The 25711-nt window shown below is 41.4% G+C and overlaps 1 protein-coding gene across 1 annotated transcript; it reads left to right on the top strand.

Moving 5' to 3' along the window:
- On the top strand, positions 1 to 25055 carry camsap1a (calmodulin regulated spectrin-associated protein 1a). The gene is made up of 19 exons (XM_022198567.2): positions 1 to 368; positions 889 to 1091; positions 8919 to 9181; positions 11304 to 11465; positions 11546 to 11626; positions 12808 to 12840; positions 15458 to 15599; positions 15733 to 15872; positions 16412 to 16508; positions 16701 to 16827; positions 17472 to 17557; positions 18190 to 18274; positions 18399 to 20739; positions 20826 to 20962; positions 21070 to 21278; positions 21802 to 21889; positions 22226 to 22347; positions 23191 to 23309; positions 23460 to 25055. The coding sequence occupies exons 2-19, from the start codon at positions 890 to 892 to the stop codon at positions 23748 to 23750; spliced, it is 4725 nt and encodes a 1574-aa protein (XP_022054259.2). The 5' UTR covers positions 1 to 368; position 889; the 3' UTR covers positions 23751 to 25055.
- Positions 25056 to 25711: the final 656 nt, after the last annotated feature.

Raw genomic sequence — 25711 nt, forward strand, 5'->3', positions numbered from 1 at the left:
GTTGCAGCCTAGCTGACTGAAGGTAACACCCGTCCGTCCCCATAGAGACAGGCTCCTACAACAGGGCTCCGCTACACTAGTCCTCTGTCAGAGGCGATGACAGCCGCTGTATGAAGCAGCCGGCCGTGGGACATTAATATTTTCCTCGAAAACAGACTTTCGGACGTTTGCCAATCGCATTTTTTATTATTGGATTAACGACCATCAGCCGCCAGTCGCAGCTTTATCCTGAGAGGCCGGAGATTTGTATCGCTGGGCGGGGAGGAGTCTGTTATTTCACCGTTAGCTGAAGCCAGGCCAGCATGTCGGCGTTTTAACACAATACATCCATCACAAAGCAACGGAGAGGACCAAATGTGCTCTTAGAGGTGAGTCTCTGTTGTGTCTGTCGTCTTCAATTGCGAGGTGTTTGTGCGCAGTTTAGCAAGCTATCCTACCGTTATTACAGTGAACTTAGCGGTGCTAGGTTAATGTTAGGTCAGCCACTGGTCATCCTTTTCACCCTGGACCAGCTGCAAAAAATATATATCAGCAGCTGTCAAATATGCTACGGTGTTATTTAGTTAATTAAACTGCATTTACTATTCATTTATGTCCAACAGTACAGTTTTTATTTCACTTGCACCTGCTAATAATCAACAACATGCAAATAAATGGCTGCTAATTGGGATTTAAAGGTACATATGACCATGGTAGATGAATCATAGTGACTAACAGCAGAGACACCTCCTGTACCTGCAGGTCAGACAAGGTGAGTGTGTGTTGTGCTTCTTATTGCCACAGAGCAGGTGCTGTCAGTGATCCAGGCCCTGGTTGTTGTTCCTAATATCGATGATGTAATGCTGTCGGCTGCTACTAGCAGTAACGTTTCTGTGTCTCTCTTTGCAGGATGGATGTGGAGGTGAGTGCTGGCAGGGACAGCACCTGGAGGAGAGCAGCAGCAGCCGATGATGATGATGGTGGTGGTGGTGGTGGAGGTGGAGGAGGAGGAGGTGTGGAGGCTCAGGTTGTACCACTGGAGCTCTACGACTCTGCAAGAGCCAAAATAGAAGCAAATCTCCGCTGGCTGTTTGCCAAAGCCTATGGTATAGGTAAGGCTTTCTCTGAGTTTGTCTCACACCACTGAGACCTTGAATGATGTCTTTTTTCTCACTACAATGTTTTTATTTGTTCTATTCATTTATTGGAGCAAACATCAGCTGTGCACGAACAGAACTCTGGGGTCAGTTTCACAAAGATTTCTGACCTGGCTGTCGAAAACAGTATAACTTCTATTAGACTTATTTTGTCCTATAAGTTCGATTACTTAGGTTAATTCTGATTATGCTAAGACGCATGCTGATTAGTAGCACAAAATGAAAGCATGGCTCATAGTTTGTAGTTTACTAATGAGACTATGGAGAAATGACAAAGTAAAGAGTGCAGTAAGAAAGCAATCCTGAGCCTGAGTTTGAGACTGCTGCCAATTTATTTTGCTTTTTTTTCTCTAAACACGGACATCTTGCTAAACACTTTGAGAGGAACACCCTCAGCGTGGTGCGGGAGTATGAAAGAACAGCGAGGAAGTACACGGACATTTTGCTGAAATTTCTTTGGAAAATAATGGTGGTTCTGTTGAACTTCTCCTGTGAGTTCGTATTTTCTGCTGGTGGAAGGGATCTGAGCGGTCTGCTATGTTTTTTTGTTTGGAAAAACTATTAACATCCACGATTCCATGCTGTTTTATCCTAATGCAGGTAATCTTGAGCAAGATGTACATATCGGATGAATTGAGACATCTGTCTGAAGCTTGTTACAGCTGTTTAGAATGATGTCTTCAAGCTTGCATGGCAGCAAATTCATTTACAGTCAAAACTATGTTTTCAGTGTTGTGATAAATCTATTATTCTATTGGTCAGCTAGCAGGCTTTTATCAATCTCACAGCTTTTGTGACTTAGATAGACTTACATGTGTCATTGTTTGGTTTACAATAATACATTTAAAATGTTTGCAAAGAGGACCACACACTTTGTTGTGTGTTTTGTTTTGTTTTGTTTCAAAAATGTAAGCAAGGTTTCGAAGGAGTGCATTTTCATATCAGGAAGCTTCAGACCCTCATGTTTGTGTGTGAGGACTTAGGCTGACATTTCGTGATCAGTCTTTTATACACAGGTCACTAGCACTGCCAGCTCTGATGAGGTCTTCTAAAACATTAAAAATGATTGCTCCACATAGGCAGGCTGTAAGTAAATGTCTGGAAATTACTCCTCCAATGTGGGTTTTTGTGTCATTCACTGACTGCTCTCCGAGGAGTGTGAGCAGGAGGTCAGCTGTGCTGTTCATGCAGCTCTGCGAATCTCTGTGTCTTTATTATCAGTGTGACAGTGATGCATTTGGAGGGAGACACACAGGCAGCCATTTAGAAAAGGAGAACTCATTGCTATCATATCCGTTTTATGAGTCAGGCGTACTGTCGTTTAAGTGTTTCTTTCCTTGCAGTACTGTCTTCTGTGTTGCAGTAGATGACTCGGTAAATTCCCTCTGAGATGGGACCAAACTCTAAAATTTTCATTAACATGAAAATGACTACTCTTACATTCTGTTGCAAATATGTTAACACACTTTTAGATATAAACGCTATTGTCAAAGGGAAGCTATAACTTTACGAGACTTGAAAAATTCAGCATCTTCCACCAGTGTTGCACCATATGAGTATGACTGATATCTCAAGCAGAGCTGTAGCATTTCTTTTGCTTTGGCATTTGTGTAAATATCATGAGGTCTGTTTTGCTGGTTAGAGCTTTACCTTTCTAATACTCAATACTGTGTTGACATTAAGAGCCTATAATAAACACCGAACCACCACCATCACCTCATCAAGCTTCCTGCTTGCCTTAATCTGATTGGCTCCTCCTGTTGTCAGTGTGCCAGAAACCCTAACAAGTGCTTTAACCAAGAGACTGATTTCTACATTTAACTACACAACGACACAGCCCTTCCTCATAGAATAAACAGTACCAGTGTTGTGTGACTGGCTAATTATTATAACTCTAAGTTCTTACAGTGCTTATTGTTCTTATAGCTTTGCACACTTCAGAAGCCTGCAACTAGAAATGATTGATTATCAGTTTATCGGCCAATCACTTTCTTGTCTGGACAAAGAACTATGAAATCCTTCCAAATAAGAGGCTGAAATTAGGAACTGTTTGCTGTTTTCCTCGAAAAATGACTTAAATTATTAAATATTTGGAGATGAATTTGCTGTTTAACAGCAAATTGATTACCCAGGTAACCCTTTCAGCTGTCATGTTTCAAATCCCTAAATGATTCTTGGATTGAACAAAATGGCCTTGCGCTGAGCACAGGCGTGTGTTATGCATGTGTATGTTGTGTACGGATCCTGAATCCAGTGACCTAAATACGTAGCAGGGGGCGGGAATTCATGGGACTCAGAAACACCCCAACAATTTAAGCAATTGTTCCTTGAGTCATTTCCAACAGATAAGTCCCGATAAGTCCGCAGCGATCGATTTGTACTAGGATCAGCCTGCAGCTTACGTAGCGTTCACTTGTTGTCATAGTTACAGTGCCGCTATCTCACAATGATACAGAAATCTTTAACAAATCCATGGATCCAGACTATAGGCCGCATCACTGCCTAAATCTAACCACTTGGTCGTTGTGTCATTTCTGACCTTCCCTGAAAATTTCATCCTAATCTGGTAGTCCATTTTTTGAGTAATGTTGCTAACAGAGGGACAGACAGACAGACAAGGAGACGGACAAATTTACGGCAATCGTCACATGACTCCACCAGTCCTTGGTGGAGTAACTATATTGAGTTTACATAAGACAATGAAACAAAGCAAACTGTTGCATTTTAGAAGCTGGACCTGTAGAATATGGGTATTTCTGCTTGACATGATGAATTGCTTGCTTTCATTACTTTTTTTGTTTCAGAAAAATAAAAATCTGTACACCTTACTGCGCATAACTTTGTGAATATATTCTGGAAAAAATCTAATTGTGGTTTTTCTGGTGGATGTCACAATTGGATTTGTAAAGTATATAGATATCTATTGTTAAAGTCAACTTCAGTTCAACATTCACTACATGGGATTCATGACAGTTTAAATCCTGGGTCAGACATGCTGCAAAATACATTTCCTAAACTGTTGCTTTTGCATTTTCTAACTGTCCAAATTACAATTGCCATTGAAAATCAGTTGTTCAGCTCTAGACCTCGAATTGGTGAATCTTAGCCAGGCCTGGTACCTTCAAGATGCCTCTAAACTAAGGCTACGGTTTATCATGTCCTGCTAGTTCTCTTCTCCTTACTCAGTGTTCCCATCACAGTATTGGAGTGCATTAAAGATTATGGTCAATATCATGTGATACTGATAAACACCCAATTGAGCATTATTGTCAGTTCTTGGCTATATATTAGGGAACTATGTGGTTGTCCTGAGAAAGTTATAAGAATATGCCATCATTTATGACAACTTAAGAAGTTCAACAGTGTTATATTCCTGTTAATTCAATATTATCTACAGTAACTAATCCATGATTTATTGGAGGTTTGTGCTTGTTTGTTTCCTGTGATACAATCCCTGGTTTGCAAACAAACACGCAAACACAGCAGTGCTCCGAGGACTGTGTTGTTTGTGGGTACTGGTGTGAAAGTCAGCACAGCCAGTCACATGTTTAAGTGTTTAATGGGATTGGACCTGAAGGCTTGTGTCTTTGTTCAATGCAGCCTGTTTGTTTACACTCATGACATGTTTATTAATGACCTTTGGAGAAACCTCGAAATCTTTTCTAAATGTAATTACAAAGCACTAAAAACACCACTGGCCTTTTTTTAATTACACCGCTACAAAATCCTAACAAGGGACAGAGTTTACTGCCTTATTTTCAGAATTGCCTTGGAAAAATAAATAGAAAATAGAAGTATGAATTACTACTATGTCATTTAGTAGGCCCCATTTGGGGTTTTCATTAAATTTAACAATTGGAGAAGGTTCTGCAGTATATATAGTTTTCTGTTTGCAAGACATGTTTACCTACATTATTGCTAGTTTCATGTTTGTTTTATCAGGCTTTTTTAAGGTCAGTACTTTGATTGATAATTAAAACCTTGGCTAATGAATATTTTATATGTAAACAAAGAACATATGAAGAAGTTGAAAATGGACAAACTAGGCACTGAATTGTTCTTGACATCACATTGTAGCTAGAAACTATTCACAGTCATACTATCCCCAGATGATAATGATGAATATGTGCTTTTAATGTAACTTATTTCTTTATTGTTTACATTGTTTTAATGACAACATTGACTACTGGAGAGAGTGCTGTTTATAGCTGCTGTTGAGTTCTTGCATCAACATTAGTACACAATTTCTGCAATTTGTTTAAATGCATGAATATGCTTGAGTCAGAAATGAATATGAACTCACCTCTTAAGCTGCTGTACAGGCTGAATCAGACAGACATGTTATTTGTGGTGTGATCACAAGCTTGGGGGTCACAGTGATGCAGCTATTTGCTGGCAAACAATACTATGTCTCTTACTTGACTCAAAAGCATTTTGATTGTCTTGAAACTTGATGTATGTTGCTGAAAAGTTGTAAATTCATTGATTAGATGTTTGTTTATTAGGGAAAATCTTAGCAGACTACTGATCTTGAACTAAAGTGAAATTCGAACCTTTAAATAATATGTCGGAGAATCCCTGGTGTATGCCAGTACACAAAAGGCTAATATTTACTAATTTAACACTTTCTCCTGTTGTACTGTGGGATGTAAATAATACATGCCTGCCTTTATGCCACAACTACAGATAATATTGGCTGATATTGTGCACACTAACTGTATCGCATTATGCACGGACATGCCAGTGCCATAAATCATAAAATCAAATGTGAATATGCTCTGTTTGTTACGTATAGTGTGGATCAGTGGTTATGAGGTATACTGAAATGTCTGAGAGTTTGCTCAGTTGCCACATTGAAAGCGGGAACATGGTTAAACTAAAGAACCTGACAGATTGGTTCCACTGTTCTCATTGTTTTTTGTAGGATCAGACTTTGAAGTGTATCTATGAGTGTTTTAGCTTAAAAGCTATGCTATGCTATCTCCTGGGGAGGATTCTCCATTAAGCTTTCTTATTGGAAACAATAGTTCCATCTTTGGCCTGCAGAGCCCGAGTCTTGCAGCCCTGTTTTTACTGGTAGCAAGATCTCTGCTGGTCAATCTGACCTTGTGCCTAAAAGAGTAGAAACAAAGACTTGTCCTACACCCCCTCCTCTTTATATCCCACACTCACATATGCACACCAGGGTGGGTTTTAATGCTTGGATCAGGTGGATAATAAATATCTAAGGAGTATTAGCAGCTAGGATTAGCGAGTAGAGCCTGTCACCCCCCTCCAATTATTCTCGCCACACATACACCTCCCAATGTCAGGGACCATAAAACGATCCAATGAGCAGGAGATCAGACAGCAACCCAGCCCCCTCCCCTGGCCATGCTGGCATTCCCCATCACCATTGCCACGGCAACCAGAGAGGACGAGATGGCCTTCTGGGACAGCTGAGGCGGAGGAACCGGGAGTGCAAGAAATGGCGTTTGGAAAGGAACTGGAGGAAAACAAGCCATATGAACTCAGACCTGGAGGGCTGTACGATGAGCCTTTTCTCACATGATCTGGGATTCTCGTTTACATATGGCAGCACTACATCAGCAGAGAGCGAGATAGATCCTGTATATAGACTGTGCCAAGCAAGCAGTCTGTTGTAAAAGATGCAGCTGAGGTTTTCACAGCATGCTGTAGTTCTAATCCAAGCCTGCTGTGTGTGCTTTCCACTGAGGGATGTCTTGTTTTGTCTGTTTGTCTCAGTCAATATGGCCTCTAATGTGAAGCAAAATGAGGAAACATGCTTTTGTTATTTCTACTTTAATGCCTTCAGAGCTGTTAAATATTGATGCATAATTGTTTATCTCCCTTTTTTAATTTCTTTGTTCTGGTGTCTATACAAATCAAGACAGGATGTAAACCACTTATTTGATAGAAAACTGGTTAATGTAAGCAAAATGATAAGTAAGGATGCTGAATTCTAAAAGTCTGTGTGCACAACTATAGTTTTATAGCAATGATAAATGAGAAAGCAGCTCAGCAATCTGAATGCCTTTGAGGGTTGCTCTATTGTCAAAGGAGTAATTTCCCATTTTGGGGGTCTGGGATTTAGAAAATAAGATCGATACCATCTCCTTTTGACCATTAATTATGAAGCTATAGGCAGAGACACTTAGCTTAGCTGAGCATAAACAATGAAAATAGGCTCAAACAACCTGGCTCTTCACAGAGGAATAATCAACCTGTCATATATCTCCATATCTGATTCAGACTAAGGCAATCATGGAGACTCCTGGAAGTCACTGTACCAGGCCAATACTCTGTTTTTTTTCAATAATTAAACAAGATATAAAGTGTTATTTACTGAGCTTTAGATGTGCTGTCAGACCAATTTTTCCAAAACTTTGGACAGAGTCAAATTAGCTGTTTTATTCTGCTTTCAGTCCTTATGTCAAGCTAAGCTAACCACCTCCTGGCTCCTGTTTCATATTTAATGGACTGATATAAGAGTGCTATCGATCCTCTCAGCTGGCTATGTGCAAGAAAGAGTACAGCGATCAGCTTTAACATTAAAATCACCGTCAGGTGAAGTGAAGGTCATTTATCATCTTGTTTTAAAGGAATGTTCTGCTGGGAAACCTTGAGTCATGGCACTATTGTGGCTGTTGCTTCGTCATATACTTTCCACCTAAACGTTGGGGCAGATCAAGTACAACCCTTCTTGATAATGGCATGCCGAGCAGGAGTGGCTTGTTCAGTGGCCTGCACAGTAACGGCTTCAGGACCAAGTCCAGGGGTCGTAGGTGTTTGCTCAGATCCAAACCTGACCGAGCATCTTTGGGATGTGCTAGAACAAGCTTGATCCGCAGTAGCCAAAGGACCCACTGCTAATTTTCTAGTGACCGACATCACAGGGGACTCCAAGATATTCTCTATCCATAATTAAACAGGTTAGGGCTGTTTTGGTACCATGAAGGGGACCTACACCATACTGGGCAACTAGTTTTATTGTTGTGGCTTCTAAGTGCATGCAGTTTGTTAAGTGGGATAGGCATACCACTACATCTCTGAAATGTATCTGCAAAGCCAAATTTTTACAATCTAGACTAGCGTGATGGACAGAACTACTAAAATACACCCCAGGCTGTTCAATAAGCTTCACTTTAGGGATAATTCTGTAATTTGAATACATTTATTAAAAACAAACATCAGCCTAAGTTTAAATTCAGTTTGTAACTATCAGATCGTTGGCTGGTATCTTGCTTGGAAAGAAACAACAGTGCCTCTGTTGCCTTCTATCGAAATCTATCCAGAAAATGCTGGAAGCTAAATTTCCTGAGTGCTTCAGGCCTTAACTTTGGATTAACATGTCGAAGGCAAATAAAAATAGCTTCCCCATGTCTGTGTCCACGAGCAGGACAACACTCGAGTGGCGGGGACAACACTGTCAGATTATGCATCACCGCTAAATCCTGTTAAATCATTGGCTTAAGGTGTCAGGTCCGCCTATTGGCCCTTTGCAATGCTACCTTGCGTGTCTTTTAACCATTGACTTTGTCTCAGCACCCTGCTCTTGCACTGGTTTCGTCTTAGACAGTCTAATACCTAGGAAATCTACAACCTGGGAGCTTCTATGTTATGTAACATGGTGAGGCATTGGTGAACACGTGCCTGTACAAAAATAGTTTGAGTGTGGATTTGTGGAATTATACGACTTTGATGAGAAAATAAAATCTCCCATCATCTAGACATAAAATCATTTAAAAATACATGTGCTCTTGCCGCCTTTCCTCTTTCCAGATCACATCCTTGCAGACCTGCGGGACCCCTTCTATACAGACCAGTATGAGCAGGAACACATCAAGCCCCCCATCATCCGCCTGCTGCTGTCCGGAGAGCTCTACTGCCGAGTATGTGGGCTCATCCTTCATGCTGAGCAGGCTGCCTCACTCCAAAGCCACCAGTCTGTCATCCAGAACCTGTCCAGGAAAGGCATCTATGTCCTGGAGGCCGACAACACACCAGTGTCTGATCTGGATCTCAGTTCATTTCCCATTAAAATGGTTGGTAGACCTAAAATCAAATGAAATACCAATATTAGCTTAAGTTAGTAGAGTGCCAGGGGATATTGTATTTACGCTGTGCATAGTTTTGCATCTATATTTCTGAAGTCCTTTTCTAGTATTTATTTATCTAGTGGTGTTTTGCTGAAATCAGTGTTTTAGGAAGCTGCCGTTCAGTATTGCACAGATACATACATCTACATCTGTCACGTACTCAATGTAAGCACTACCTGATTTTTTTAGCCATTCAGCAGCTCCAGTAAAGAACTCAGAGGTTGAGGGCCTTGCTCAAAATCTTCTCAGCTGCAGTAATAAGAGAGACAGCCATGCTCTGCTTTTTAATTTTTTCTCCCCTCTCTCCGATCTGAGGATCAAAGCAGCAAAACTTTCTCATTTCCTTTGCGGACAGCCTCAAGCAGCAATTTTAAAACCAAGCAGCAGCATCGATGATTGATATTAACATACACATGTCACGTTGTTGTCTAGATTTAAAGAACCTAAAGTTTTCCTGCAAGTTAAGTGAAGTTTTGACCAATCTCAGATACTTTCAGATTGTGTGATTAATATTTTATCAGCTGTATATGCTAAAAAGTAACAGCAATCATTGACTGTTTCCCTGTACCTTTTATTTTGCTTGGTTTTAATTTATACATGCATTTTCTCATTCAGAAGAATGAGAAAGTGTGTCCAAACTTTTGACTGGTAATGTATGTCTTTGCAATTTTGTGATTGCTTTTTTGATTTGTTACAAAAAAGTCAAAGTTCAGTTTGATATTGACTGTTTAACGGATTTAAATTGTGATGCGTCGTCATCATACCATCAAAAGGGCCTTCAAAGAGGGGGCCCTAAATTTGAAATACCATTGACAATAGTTTTAACCCAGTGTGGACACATTGCAATAACAATAACCTCAGTTGCAGTATTTGCAATTTGCTAATCGCACTGTTTCAAATCATGATTTTGAATGCCAGTACTGTTTTATAGCTTGTTCCATGGCCCCAAGAAATCAAAAATTTTTAAAAGCTTGTTGTAACAATTGTTAGCCAAGCCATTATTCAGGAAGCATTTATGTTTCCTAACTTAGGGTACATTCTCTGCAGTAGTCTAACCTAGTGAACTGAAAACCCACATTTACCATCTGGGAACAGGCTAAAATGACTTTGCTTTTGAGAGTCAAAAGCAAGCCAAGACTACTGAGATAAATAATGCAACAGTGGATGTGACTGTTTTGCAGGTTTTAGAGTCTGTAACTAAAATATTAACGAGGCAAAATGAACCAAAGACTCAGCGTTTTTCATTTAATGTGATCCCACTCTGGTGAGATATTAGTTGTATCCCACAGGTGTGAAAACACAACAGGACAAAAGTTGCCTGAGAAGTAACAGTTAAAAGTGTTTTTTTATCAGGAATAAAAAATGTCTAATAATGTGTTTTTAGCTCCTGCTTCTAGAGATTAATATAAAACTCAAGTAGAGACACAGAAGAGTTTCAAGGCCATGATTGTATGTAAACGAAGCCTTACCCAATCACCCGTTCACCCTGGACATGAAGTGTTCTCCCACTTCCCCTCCGGCAGGCACTACTGTGCACAAACACCACGAGACACAAGAACAGCTTCTTCCCCACTGCCTTAACCCTGTTCAACAGCTGAGCCATTCTCAGCTAAAATATTGCTGACTTTTTATGAACTTTCTGTGCAATACCTGCACAATAATTTTGCACTTCAATTCTTTGCTTTTTGTGCTCTTCTCACTTTAACAATTGCCATTTTGCACTACTGTGGATATATATTCTTTTCTATATATATATGTAAATACCTATCTACATTTTTTTCTATAGTTATTTCATTCTTATTTTCTTTTCTGTTTTCCTAGAGTGACACCAACAAATTCCAAATTCCATTTATGTTGTGTGCATACTGGCCATTAAATCTGATTCTAATTAACTATCAGCTTTAGTATAACTGTAAATTAGAAGCAGACTTGTGATATTAATAAAGATTTACTGTGTACATAGGAATAGTAGTGGAAGGTTTGGATAGTCTGTGATATGTGGCTGGAAAAGCCTACCAAATCATTATGTTTCCTCAACTCAGACAGCTCAAAATCTCTGTTCCACCAGAGCTCCCACATCCACCTCATTGATGCCCTGATAATGGCTTACACACTGGAAATGATCAGCATAGAGAAGGTGGTGTCCAGTGTCAAGCGCTTTTCAAACTTCAGTGCCTCCAAGGAGCTTCCTTTTGACCTGGAAGATGCTATGGTCTTTTGGATTAACAAGGTAACAGCCAAGCATTGGCGTTAATGTGTAGATTTTTGTGTTCTTCTGTCTGCGCTCATACAGCTTCTTTGTTTCTTCAGGTGAACATCAAGATGAGGGAGATCACAGAAAAAGAGTGTAAAATGAAGCAGCATCTGCTGGAGTCTCCCAGCCACCAGAAGGTGAAACACAATGTGTCAATTTTTTTTCTCCCCTTGTCTCACACTCTGTCACTCTGTCTCTTTCTATCAGTGTCTCACAACAAAAGCTTCCTCTGTGTTGAATACTATCTTTCTTTGGTGATGGTGTTTCTTTTGTCTGTTGTCTCTCTGGCTACAATGTTACACTCCTGCATCTCCTCCTTCTGCACATCATCTGTCAGATTTGTTGCTCCTGCTTCCGTTGTAATCCTCACATCACCTTCTGATCACAGATTAACGTGTTTTTGGATTTCATGCGTGAACACCCTATGTCAGGGGTCTTTCAAAGTCTGACTGTGGTTCTCCCACTTGTAACTCTATGTTTCAAACACTCATACACACTGTTTCATTATAGTGCTAGAGCTTCATCAGGCAAATGGTTTGTTACAAAGAGATGCTGTCTTAAGATTAAGATGGCTTTGGAACAAACCATTTGCCTGATGAAGGTTTAGCACTGAAATGTTGTAAATTAATTTAATTTTCTAAGGTAGACTGTGTGCAGGAGATGGTTTGAAATGCTTTGATATACTAGTCCCACTCTTCTGCACCTGTCTGATGAAATACATGTGCAAAGAGTTCTTTTGTCTTGAATCCCAAGTATTAACTTCCATTTTTATTCTTTACCCTGTTTTGATTTGGGAAATCTGTCATATCGCGCACTATATTTTAAATTTACATTTCCAATAATTTGAAGGCTTTGGGAAATATAATGTTGCCATGGCATCGTCTTGTTAGGGTTGGGCTACAACTTGGCCAACCCATTTTTAAGATTACAACAGTATAGGTATTGCTATTTTATTTAACACAAGCAGCAGTCTTTGCTTCACACCTCTCTTTCTGCGTCCTTGGTGGACCTCTTAATTTGAGCCCCTACATGTAGTCGACTTGCTTTGAACCAAGTGTTATCACAGTGTCTTATTGGGCTACCTCTTCAGCCATCTTTCGAAGGGTAATGGTGTTGGCTTTTGCTTGCTCTCGTAGAACTAGACTTTCTTGACTCTTTCATTCTCGTCCTTTCCACTTATCTTTACCATCAGATTTGTCTCCTCACCAACAGGAGATAATCTGATTCCTTGTTGCTGTATCTGACCCTTGTCTGCTGCTCTTCTTGTTTGTGTCTACCTCCCCCAAAACTCCTTCCCTTCGTGGCTCTTGGATACTAGTCTCCCTCCAAATGGTACTGGAAGCTTGTACCTGTAAGTGCAACCGCTTGCAATAACGTGTGAATGTATGTGTGTCTGTTTAAGATGTGTGTTGTTTTGTTGGTCTGTGTTAGCTCGGGCAGCACATTGGAGAGCTAGGATGAAAATAAACTCTAAGAGGATTGATAGGCCAGAAATCAAATGAAAACTGTTTTTTTTTAACGGAGGATATGTTTGTGTATAAATGCAGTAATGTGTGTCGTGAAGGAACCACAGTGTCCCCTAGTGGTAAAGGAAGAAACTTCACACTCACAAGGTTTCCTGTTTGTTTTTGAAACGCCTTTAGTAATTCTGTTCATTTTCATCTGAGCTTTTGCATTTACTCACGTGGACAAAATTGTTGGTACCCCTCAGTTAAAGAAGGAAAAACCCACAATTCTCACTGAAATCACTTGAAACTCACAAAAGTAACAATAAATAAAAATTTATTGAAAATTAAATAATCAAAAACAGCCATTACTTTTGAATTGTTGATTAACATAATTATTTAAAAAAACAAACTAATGAAACAGGCCTGGACAAAAATGATGGTACCTCTATAAAAGATTGAAAACTATTTGACCAGAGTGACATGATTAACTCAGGTGTGTCATTTAATTGACATCACAGGTGTTTCCAAACTCATAATCAGTCAGTCTGCCTATTTAAAGGGAGACAAGTAGTCACCCTGCTGTTTGGTGAAAAGGTGTGTACCACACTGAACATGGACAACAGAAAGCGAAGGAGAGAATTGTCCCAGGACATCCGAAAAAAAATGATAGACAAACATCTTAAAGGTAAAGGCTATAAGACCATCTCTAAACAGCTTGAAGTTCCTGTGACAACAGTGGCTCATATTATTCAGAAGTTCAAGACCCACGGGACAGTAGCCAACCTCCCTGGACGTGGCCGCAAGAGGAAAATTGATGACAAATTGAAGAGACGGATCGTTGGAATTGTATCCAAAGAGCCCAGAGCAACCTCCAAAGAAATTAAAGGTGAACTCCAAGGCCAAGGTACATCAGTGTCAGATCGCACCATTCGTCGTTGTTTGAGCCAAAGTGGACTTCATGGGAGACGACCAAAGAGGACACCACTGCTGAAAAAAACTCATAAAAAAGCCAGACTGGAATTTGCAAAAATGCATGTTGACAAGCCACAAAGCTTCTGGGAGAATGTCCTTTGGACAGATGAGACCAAACTGGAGCTTTTTGGTAAGGCACATCAACTCTATGTTCATAAACTCAAAAACCAAGCATACGAAGAAAAGAACACTGTCCCTACGGTGAAACATGGAGGAGGCTCAGTAATGTTTTGGGGCTGCTTTGCTGCATCTGGCACAGGGTGTTTTGAAAGTGTGCAAGGTACGATGAAATCTGAAGACTATCAAGGCATTCTGGAGAGAAATGTGCTGCCTAGTGTCAGAAAGCTTGGTCTCAGTCGCAGGTCATGGGTCTTCCAACAGGACAACGATCCAAAACACACAGCCAAAAACACCCAAGAATGGCTGAGAGAAAAGCGTTGGACTATTCTAAAGTGGCCTTCTATGAGCCCAGATCTGAATCCCATTGAACATATGTGGAAGGAGCTGAAACATGCCATTTGGAGAAGACACCCATCAAACCTGAGACAACTGGAGCTGTTTGCTCATGAGGAGTGGGCCAAAATACCTGTTGACAGCTGCAGAACGCTCATTGACAAATACAGAAATCGTTTAATTGCAGTGATTGCCTCAAAAGGTTGTGCAACAAAATATTAAGTTATGGGTACCATCATTTTTGTCCAGCCCTATTTCATTAGTTTGTTTTTTTAAATAATTATGTTAATCAACAATTCAAAAGTGATGGCTGATTTTGATTATTTAATTTTCAATAAATTTTTATTTATTGTTGCTTTTGTGAGTTTCAAGTGATTTCAGTGAGAATTGTGGGTTTTTCCTTCTTTAACTGAGGGGTACCAACAATTTTGTCCACGTGTGTATTGCCTCCTTTTGCCAAAACATGAACACACCTCGACACTTTCTGCTCTGTTGCTTTTCAGCAGAGGTGACATGAGCATCCAGGCACCTCAAACACATCATCCCCCCCAAAAAGCATGAGTTTGAATGGCTCCACTCCTCCACTCACATTTTGTTTCATTTCATCGTTAACCTGCTCTCTTCCCTCACCAGCCTGACATAATGCATGCTCTGGCCCATTGCTTATTGGAGCCTGTGGAGTTCTCTCGTGTGGTAATATTCTCACCTTTTCTTCATTTCATTCTGACCTTTTTTTTATTTTTCCCTTTCATATTCGCCAGTTACTAAACTTATCTTGCCATTAGTTAAACTGTTATACCTGAACATCATTCAGTCGTTATGACACACATTAATACACCACATGACAGGTCAGATGCACAAGTGGGCACTTTAAAAGACTCCCCCTGACCTGATCTGATATCAGATAAATAAAGCCTATGACGCACTAGATGCCAATTACACCTACTCTAGAATATTTGTGTGAAAGAGAGGCAGAGAATCATTTGCATAATGAGAAATGTTGTGTTTGTGTGTGACAAGTGAGCATGTGACTCAGTGTTTGATTAGATAAGTTTGTTTACACTGTGTAAATTTGGGCTCCCTCGTGCTGTGTAGGTGCGTTACCGCAGAGATCACCTATCAGGTCGGACACTTCAGCACTTCCCCCTGCTGGACGACCTGTTGAAGGATGTGTGTGACGGCACGGCTCTGCTGGCTGTGATCCACTTCTATTGCCCAGAACTTATCAGACTGGAAGGTATGGTAAAACTGAATCACTGGATCCACTGAAAAAATGCTTAAAAATGCCAAACTCTTGATGTAACTCTTACCTGTTGTAGTGCACAGTATTAGTGCAAAGGTATTGACTGTCGTCGTCCTTTTCTGTGCAGATATTTGTCTGAAGGAGGTTCCTTCTATAGCAGACAGTGTGTACAACATCCAGCTACTGAGGGAGTTTTCTAACGAGTACCTGAACAAATGCTTTTATTTAAATCCTGAGGATCTGCTGTACTCTCCACCAGTACTAAAGGTGAGTCCAGAAACTCTGTGATTGTCACTTTAAAATTGCCTGATAGCAATTTTAAAATATAATTTGCAAAATTAAAATAATGTGAGCCTGTAACAGTTAAAAAAAGTAAATCAAAATTTGACTTCACACTTCATTCAGCACATTTATAGGTTTTGCTGCTACTGTTTTTGGTGTAATTAATATTCTATGGTGGCTAATGGTAGATATCATTAGGTATTTATTACAGTTTAGCCCACATTGCCAAGCCACTTTGCTGACTTTATTATTACTCTATTTGTTATACTGCTAGACTGCATAAAACAAGACATGAGCACACCATGCCTCACTAGGAGAGGTCTTTGTAGTTTTATTCTTGTGGTGCCATTCATCTTGTTCTGAGTCACCTTATAATTTGTCTTTAAATCAACCAAAGAGAAACTTGATGCACCATCATCCTTTAACTGTATTGTTCAGCAGAAATTACAGCTTAAAGAAACAAACTGGAATATTTATTGTCACGTCTTGCTATTAATCCTGACCTTGTTAATTGTGTCTTGCAGAATAATGTCATGGTCTTCATTGCTGAGCTTTTCTGGTGGTTTGAGAATGTGAAACCAGACTTTGTACAGCCCAGGGATCTTCAGGAAGTTAAAGATGGTATAACATCTCTCTACTGTGTATTAGTTTGGGATGTAGCTGCAGAAAAAGCACACAATCACAAGATGTACAAAGATGGCTTTTGTGCTTTTTTTGTAATTTGCTGAACTTCCTGAGGCTCTTTAAAACAACAGTTTACTATATTAAAGGATCTCTTTTAATGGGCTGTGTCCCCTTATACTATTTTCACAGTGAGACTGTTACTGCAGCCTAAAACTTCTCGATCCTATGCACCCATCTCTAACGTTACCAAACGAAGTTTCCTGACATCATCGAGCTCTGCGGACGGTTTGACCACGCCACTGAGCCCTGACCTCAGGTATCATACAATAATTGAATTTTTCCAGAAACACCAAACAGAGACAGATCAATGTTAAAGTTACAGATTTGCTGATTTATGTTATTTGTCAATTGTAGGAAGGCCTTACGACCCTGCGTTGTTTTTCTCTCTCTGTTGGATTTTGCCCTATTGCGTATTTTTGTGCTTGTAATATAAAACTTAATATAAAATATCGTACTTAAATACATTTTATAATACATTCCTAGTATTTATACACTAGCTAGCATTAGAAAAGTCACACATGTGAGCTGTGATTTTGGTTATTCCTGCTATACATTAACAAAGCACTTTCATGCTACTCAGTACTTGTATATTCTAAATGTCTTTGCACTAAACATGTGGTGGCACAATCCCAAACAGTTTTGCAAAGGTGTTTTTCTTTGTAAACTACAATTACATCCACATTAATTTGGACACACAATGACAGGGAAATATTTGGCTTGCATAAAATATATTACATAAAATACAATTTTACCTCACTAAATTACATATCAAGATTAAGACTCTACAGTATTACCAACTGTGCAGATGTACTTGACTAAATTTAGACTGTTAATGTATTGTTCAGCTGAAAAAGTCAGATTTACCTGCAAAACCTAGACCTCTCTGTCTTTGTCTTACAGCACTAAACAAAGCTCAACAAGTCCATCTCACTCCTTGTTGCCCCTGAGACAGAGACAACAGAAGGTGATTGAGGAGAGCTCTTCAGGTAATATAAGGAAATATTTACTCAGGCTCTGATGCTGCCTCAAGTCACAAATAAAGGTCATTTTGCACGGAGGGACCACAGCTTCAAATCAGATGAATTGTTTATTGAAGGGGAGTAGATAGGGATGGTGGAGAAGGATGATGATTGCGGTGCTGGAAAGGCTTCAGGATGAATCATGGCTTCTGTGCTCGATAGACCCTCAGGGGTCTCTACGAGAGATGATAGAGGTAGGAGAGAGAATCAGGGAGGAAGATCGGGTGAGGTGTGAGAAAGGAGAATGGTATGGTGTGCAGGGCAGAAATTTTTGGGCATATGATATAAAGTGGTTGAGTTGTGGTCCTGTTCCTGAACTTCTGCTAAGCCTGTAAGAGAAATAAGAAAGGACTGCGAGCAGAAGGAACATTTTGGTCTCTGGTGGTGATGTAAATCTACCTAAGTTGTGTATCTTTCCTTATTTGAATGTCCACCTCAAACAAAAACATGGCATTAAGCTGTTTAAAAGTTTGGTGTTGTAACCTTTCAAACCAATATACTTTACCAGTTTGATATTCCATCTAGGAAGTGCCTTCCCAAAGGTAGTTAGTTGAAGAAAATTCCATGTTTCTAATACGGATCATATTTCCTCTGCACAGATGTGAGAAATAGGTCCAACTCTCTGACACGTACAGAAGGACAACATCAGGGCTCCATACTTGTTCGGCCAGAAAGGAGGACGAGGTGAGCAATGTGATTACAGTCATCGCAATTTCTGTTGTAGCAAAGATGGAAATAACAGACCAAATTCTTGTAACTGACTTCAGCTAACTCTTTTTTTATCCCTCTGTCCCCCTATTTCATTCAGACCGTTGTCACAGCCAGCCCCCTATGCTCTACATTTTGCCCAGGAGGACGACACCGACAGTATCAGCCTTGCTCGCTCCATCAGCAAAGACAGTTTAGCCTCTAACATCATGAGCATCACCCCCAAACACATGCTGGGGTCAGGTCTGTCTCAACACAGACTCAGTGGCCAAAGCCTGCTCAGTCACATGCGCATAGAGGATGAAGAAGAGGAAATAGAGGAAGAGGAACTGGTTGCTGTCATTCACCCCTCTGCCTTTTCTCGTAAACGAATTGGGAGTGACATGGAGCAGGACGAGCTGGAAATACAGAGTGCAGCCTCCACCTCAAGGGTTCCTAAAACTTCTTGCTCTCCCCGTCTTGACACGGGTCCCTTTACTCTGGACCACCAGGCAGACAGCTACTTTCTAGAGCCTTTGATGCCTGCAATCCCTAAGCCAGCCAAAGAGAAGAGCATCAACATGAACAAGCAGGAGGAGAGTGGTGAGAGTCGCTTTAGACCAGTGGCAGGTGCAAGGAAACCAACTATCAATGTCCCAAGCACCTCACAGAGAAAATCCCCCATGGCCGAGTCAAACAGAAGTATCTGTACACCGACACTGGTGGTTGAATCAGTCCCTACCTCTCTCAGGCCACCCGCAGAGGGCTCAACTGGCATCTCTCAGTCTGGGAAGAAACAGTGTCAAGGCTTCTTCTTACATTTGTCAGGAGAGCCAGACTGTCACAGTCCTTTCTCCACTGGACTAGAGGCTGGACATGACTCTGACTCTGACATTGCAGACCTTGAAGAAGATGATGACGACGACGATCAGATGGAGCTCACTAAAGAGGTGATAAAGAGAGGAAGGGGGAGGTTCTTAGAGGAGGGAGACTTGACTGAATTTGGGGAGGTAGAAGGGGAGTCTGCCAAACTGCGGGAAGACTCAAAGGTTAGCGAGCGGGAGGATAAGGAGGATGGTAGTGGACGCTCGAGCCCTTGCCCCAGTACCATATCCTGGGCGAGCAGTTGCAGCGCGTCAGGCAGTGTCAGTGTCAAGATGACAAGCTTTGCAGAGAGAAAGCTCCTTAAACTTGGTCTCCGGGATGGATACTCAAGCACCAGCAGCTCCCAGAAGACCACACCTGATGGCTCTGAGGTTGCCCCCTGCCCTCCCTGGCAACTGAGGAGTGAGCCCACCTCAGGCTGGCTGGGGAAGGAGCCAAACACTGTGTTGGGAAAAAATATGACGGCTAGTCCTCCAGTTGTGCCTTCAGAGCTGCTGCAACTTCACATGCAGCTGGAAGAGCAAAGACGTGCAATAGAGTATCAGAAGAAGAAGATGGAGACCTTATCGGCAAGGCAGAGACTAAAGCTGGGGAAAGCTGCATTCTTGAACATTGTTAAGAAGGGTGGAGGGAGAAGTGACACACTTCCTTTACCCCTGAAACACTCCCCGGAATCCACAGAGCTAACAGCTGCTGACAGGAGTAAATCAAAGACACAGTCCTGCAGGGATGATTCCTGTCTTGATGCTCTGAAGGTGCAGGCAAGAGCAGGTCAAACAGAGGGAGGACAGGTGAACAGAGACAAGTTGAACCCCATGTCTCAAGACAATGGGGCTGAACCTGACTTGAATGAGTGCTCTCGCTCCATAGATCTACTCAACGAAGCTATCAGTTCTATTCAGCAGCAGATGATGCATCTCTCCCTACAGCAAGACCTGCTGATGAAGCAGAGTGTGGTCTCACCTCCAGACTCTGTACAATCAGACCCAAGCACAAACCCCAACACAGCGCAAACAGAACTCTCTACCTCAGACTCCAGATCTTATGCAGTTCACTTTGTAGATATCAGTGGCAAAAACTCTGTCCCTGCCCGACGTCCTCCCAAGCTTAGCTCCAGCCAACGCAGCAAAGCCTCAGAGTGGAAACAGAGCAGAGAACACAGCAGGACGGCTTCGGTGAAGTCAAACGCCCCGTCCCCAGACTGTGTACTTTCTGCTGAGACAGGAAGTATCAGCGAGAGCTCCAGAACTGATAGAAGTGTTCAGAGAAGCACCACCTTCAGAGTCCGTGATGGCAGCGGAGAAGGAACCGGGCACTGCTCAGATAAACCTCAACCACAGGACCCACCAGTCATCTCCAGCGCATCCAACTCAGACTCACAGGATGCAGAACAAGAGATCAAAGCTGTCACCTCAGGGAAGGAGTTTGTTGGTGGCGATGAATCTACCAGGGTCAAGGGTCAACTCATTGAGGTTGACTTGTCAGAGGTGAAAGATACACTGGAGGATGGCAGCACAGAGGCTACAGATGGCATAGCAGAGGGAGAACAGAAGAACGTGCTAGGTTTCTTCTTTAAGGTAAAATTCAGATGTTTGCATATTTATAATGCTTCTGTGTATAAATTGTAATTCAGCACATCGAGACCATTTTTTGAATTGTCCAGGATGATGAGAAGGCGGAGGATGAAATGGCGAAACGTCGAGCTGCCTTCCTCCTCAAACAGCAGCGCAAAGCTGAAGAGGCAAGAGTGCGCAAACAGCAGCAAGAAGCCGAGAGTGAAATCAAGCGTGATGAGGCTCGGTAAGTTTTCACAGTAATACTGATGAGGAATTCTAAGTTGTGTCTGTGAGGGTGTGTCTTTCTGGCACAGTGTAAATATGTGTTAAATCTCCTTTTCTTTGTTCAAGACGAAAGGCAGAAGAGGACCGTATTCGTAAGGAGGAAGAAAAGGCACGCAGAGAGCTAATTAAACAGGAATACCTGCGTAGGAAACAGCAAGCCCTCATGGAGGAGCAGGGTCTGGTCAAGCCTCGTCCACGGACGAAATCCCGCAGGAACAGGCCTAAATCACTGCACCGTGAAGAGTCCAACAGCCTCTCCAAAGGATCCACCACACGTAAGAACATCCTTGTCTGTATGTCTTTTGTCTGGTGGTCCATGTTGTCTTCATTGTTGTGTGTTTAAAAGTGTGGGTTTGTCTACAGGGTGTTACATCATCTGACAGACTGCTGTGTTCGTTCAGTTCATTTGTGTACTTGTTGTCGTCCTCAGAGTCTGTGCATGTGTGTTGTGCAGGTAATTCTCTGAAGGTGTCCATGTTGATCAAAGCCCAGGGCTCAGCAGCAGGCTGCAGGGGAGGTGAACCTTCTAACCTGCTCTACATGATGTGATATCAAGCACACACAGCTGATAAAGATAGTTTATGTAACAAACTCTGGAAGTCAGCCATGGATTACATGCTAGAAAGATCAAAGAGTCTTTTTAGAGCAGCCAAGTCTGCCTTCCTTTTGATCTGTTTGTCATCTTGTCGTTTGTGTCACAGGGTTGTGAACTGTTAGAAGTTAACTGTTTAGTATAAATTTTGGTCATTGCTTGCCCTGAAACCAATTGATGCTAAATACCTCTGTCTCCATTTTCAGCTGATCTGAGTTGCAGTCATCGAGGATCTACACTCTCTTTGGCGACTGAGGTAGACAGTGTCATTTCTGGAGGTGCAGAATCACACAGGTGAGAACTCCTGTACATAAACGCAAAGAAAGTAATCCATATGGGGCGGCATGGCTCAGTGGGTAGAGTGGCCGTCTTGTAACTGGAAGGTTGCCCATTCGATCCTCCGCCCGTCGAGCTCATGTTGAGGTGTCCCTGAGCAAGACACCAAACCCCTAATTGCTCCTGGTGGGTCGTGGTTAGCGCCTCGCATGGCAGCTTCCGCCATCAGTGTGTGAATAGGTGAATGCGACGTACCATGTAAAGCGCTTTAGATAAAAGCGCTATATAAATACAACCATTTCCATCTGGTGTGTTTTTGTAGTTATTTGATTGACTCATAAGTGTGTCTTCCAGGGCTGGATCTGTTTGCTCCATGGAGTCATTCCCCCTACTGAGCAGGGCATCCAGCAGGAACATGGAGCGAGACTGGGAGAACGGCTCCATAGCCTCATCCATCACTTCAACTGAGTACAATGGTGAGCGGAAATGCAGAAAAAGGCAAAAAAAGATTTCTTTTCACGGTCGCAAACCAATCAGATTTGTTTAAAGATAGGTTAAAGACAAATAGAATACATTTATGAGTTGGCCATATTCTTCAAAGTAACAGCATGTAGGATTTAGTGCCATCTAGAGTTGAGGTTGCAGAAAAGACAGCACAGAACTAAGCACCTTTCCCTCACCCCTCTCTCTCCAAGGTTGTAGGAGAACCTATGATGACTCTCTACCCTAAAAACTAAAATGATTCTCTCTACAGCCAGTGTTTGATTCATGTGTTCTGGATTACTGTAGAAATGTGGCAGCACAGTGTAGAGAACCCTTTGTGGATATGAGAGGTTCATTTTAAACTCGCAAAACATTATACTAATGAAAACAGAATTCTGAACGTTATATTCTCTTTTAGGTCCCCTTTAATCCTACAAACTTCTTCTTTAAATAAATGGCTTGAAATTTTGTTTAATGTGTTTATTTGCTTTCTTGCCAAGAGTTACGAGAGGACTGATGACATTTTGATATTTGTTTGCTAAGTATGAAACCAGAAGCAACAAATGATGTGTTTAGTGCTCAGCATGTTTGTTTAATTTGAAGAAAAAAGTAATTGCATTAACAACAGTTTGTGGTTTTAAGTGGGACCCTACTTGTAGCCTTTACACGTCCTGATGCCAGTTTCATGCTTAGGACAGATAAAATGGTATCAGTCTTCTCATTTAACTCAGCAAGAAGGCCATTAAGCCAATTTCTTATTCTGTTGTAAACTATTTTTTGAGCAGTTGAGTTACATGTATTTTTATTCAATTTTTAATATGTTCTGTTGGTTTAAGGTCCTAAACTCTTCAAAGAGCCCAGCTCAAAGTCCAACAAGCCAATCATCATCAATGCCATCGCCCACTGCTGCCTGGCTGGAAAAGTGAATGAGGTCCAGAAGAATGTTGTTCTTGAGGTCAGTGTGATCAATTGGAATGAGTTCATCAGTAGTGTTAATGCATTCTGAATTTATAGAAAATGTACCTGTAAACCTGTGTGTGAACCTTAATTTATTGCTCATAGCTTTGCCACATTTTTAAGTTACGTTTTTCTTCCTGATTTACAGGAGCTGGAAAAGTGCGAGTCCAATCACCTTATCATCCTTTTCCGCGACGGTGGCTGCCAGTTCCGCGCCATTTACTCGTACTCACCAGACACCGAGGAGATCGTCAAGTTCACAGGCACAGGGCCTCGTCATATCAGCCGCAAGATGATCGACAAGCTCTACAAATACAGCTCAGACCGCAAGCAGTTCACTGTCATCCCCGCTAAGACTGTGTCGGTCAGTGTGGACGCCCTGACCATCCACAACCACCTCTGGCAGGTCAAAAGACCAGGGAGTGCACGGAGGAAGTGAGGAGGAGGACACTTGTTTCTGTTCTATCCACCACTGTTGGGCAGGACCCAATAATCTTGACTTGACATTAGAGCGGGGCGGGTTAGACGTTCTCATTAATGAAGACGTGGCAGTGAGAGATTATGAAACACCTGCCAACTCAATGTACTCTCTTTTTTCTTTTCATTTTGTTTTTATCCTGCATGTCACCTGTCAGTGTTTTAATTTGTGGGTACGTCCTACATCAGTTAGGCACATGGTTTCTATGTAGCAGTGGAGAGAGACTGGACCTGGAGTTGAATATTACCGAATCTACTCACAGTATCAAGCATACTACTGACAACAAGTGCAACTACAGACAGGCAGCGATGAACTTAATAGCGTCTGTAAGTTTTGCTATTTCAGCTTAGCAAAAAAAAACAAAAAAACCCTACTGCTGTGATTAATCCGGGCTGCTCATACAGACACTACTTCTACTGCTGGTACATGCTTTTATGAGGAGGGGGCTTTGAACAGACTTTTTTATGTACGTATGGAATGGATGTTCGTCGATGGTAATGTCTCGTCTTGTTTTCTATCTAGTGTGTTTGGGGAAGTGTGTGAGTCTTTGAGTTAGGGAGGGGGAAAGCTGAATGCGCTCTTCTTGCGTTCAGCCTTGAATGTGTTTACTCTCATGATTATGCTTTAAAACTTCTGTTATGCAACAGAACAACTGTGTTTTTTTTTTGTTTTTTTTTTAGTTTTGGAAGCCGTGTGCTGCTGTGAAGGTGGAAGACAAACAATGTTGTTTTTACACTAAGGGAAACTCTACTAGTATTTGTTCCAAACAGGAAGCGCTTTTGAGACTGCATATTATACCATATCAGCAGTGAATATTGTATTTACTTCGTACGTATATTCCACCGCCCATATGAGCCATCTGAGCTCCCTGACTGGCTCATATTGCCGAACCAAACTGACTGAGCTGTGCCACTGAGCTGTTTGCTGCTCATTAACTGCTCACTGGATTCTGTGCATTTTTAATGTAGCTTCTGGCGCTCAGCACTAGTAATTTCCCTGTAATGACTGACTGTCAGCGGCTGGTACAATGTTTGGGAAAACTGCACAATACTTGATATTTGTTTGCTGCATTTTGTACATTTTTGAGTAGTATTTTTTGTACGTTACGTACAAGTTATGTTTACTAAAAAGCAGGCACTATTTTGAGGTTTATTCTGTTACAGGCGTTCAGAGATGTTCTAAGTCTCATTTCGTTGTGTTAAATTGTATGTTTATTTATTTTGAAGAGATATAATAAAATGCAACTAGGTATGTTTTCTTGCTAAAGCTGTAGTGGTTTGTGTGTGTACAGTGTGTGCATCCGTTTCTCACTGGCTGCCTTTCTTCTTGTCTTTTTCGTCACATCTGTCTGTTTTTCTGCTGTTCTCTCTCTCTCTAATTACCTCTGTCTCTGCTGCGCATGTTGGAGACAAAGCATGGGATCTTAAACAATGTAAAGCCGTTCATGCATAAATTACATAACTGTATAATTGGCAACAACAGGTGGAAGCTAAAAGGCAAAACTAGAGATGGAATAAGTGGAGGGAAAAAAATGATGGACGGTATCAGGTCAACTGCCTGATGAACAAACCGAATAGTTGTGGTTTCTGGTCAGACACTTAACCAAGAAGCCACTGATAGCTCTTACAGAATTTCAGCATTACTCTGCTGTAAAGATGAAAAACCTGCAGCCAGAAAGGCAAATAGCTCCTCCTCTCAGGCCCATATGAGTAGGTGTTTAGACAGAGGTCATTCTTTGGTGGAAAGTACATTACAGGCTCCCTAATGATACTTGAAAGTGAGAGCATTAGGGCAAAAGATTTTGTTGTCTAATGAGGCATAGACTGATCTTTCTGACCTGAATGTCAAGCACTGCTCTTGGACCTGGAATTGTTGGCAATATTATGGTATGATAGGTGTCCAAGCTGCAGGAAGAAAGAGTA

Source organism: Acanthochromis polyacanthus, chromosome 18 (genome assembly GCF_021347895.1).
Source record: "Acanthochromis polyacanthus isolate Apoly-LR-REF ecotype Palm Island chromosome 18, KAUST_Apoly_ChrSc, whole genome shotgun sequence".
In the NCBI taxonomy this organism is placed as follows: domain Eukaryota; kingdom Metazoa; phylum Chordata; class Actinopteri; family Pomacentridae; genus Acanthochromis; species Acanthochromis polyacanthus.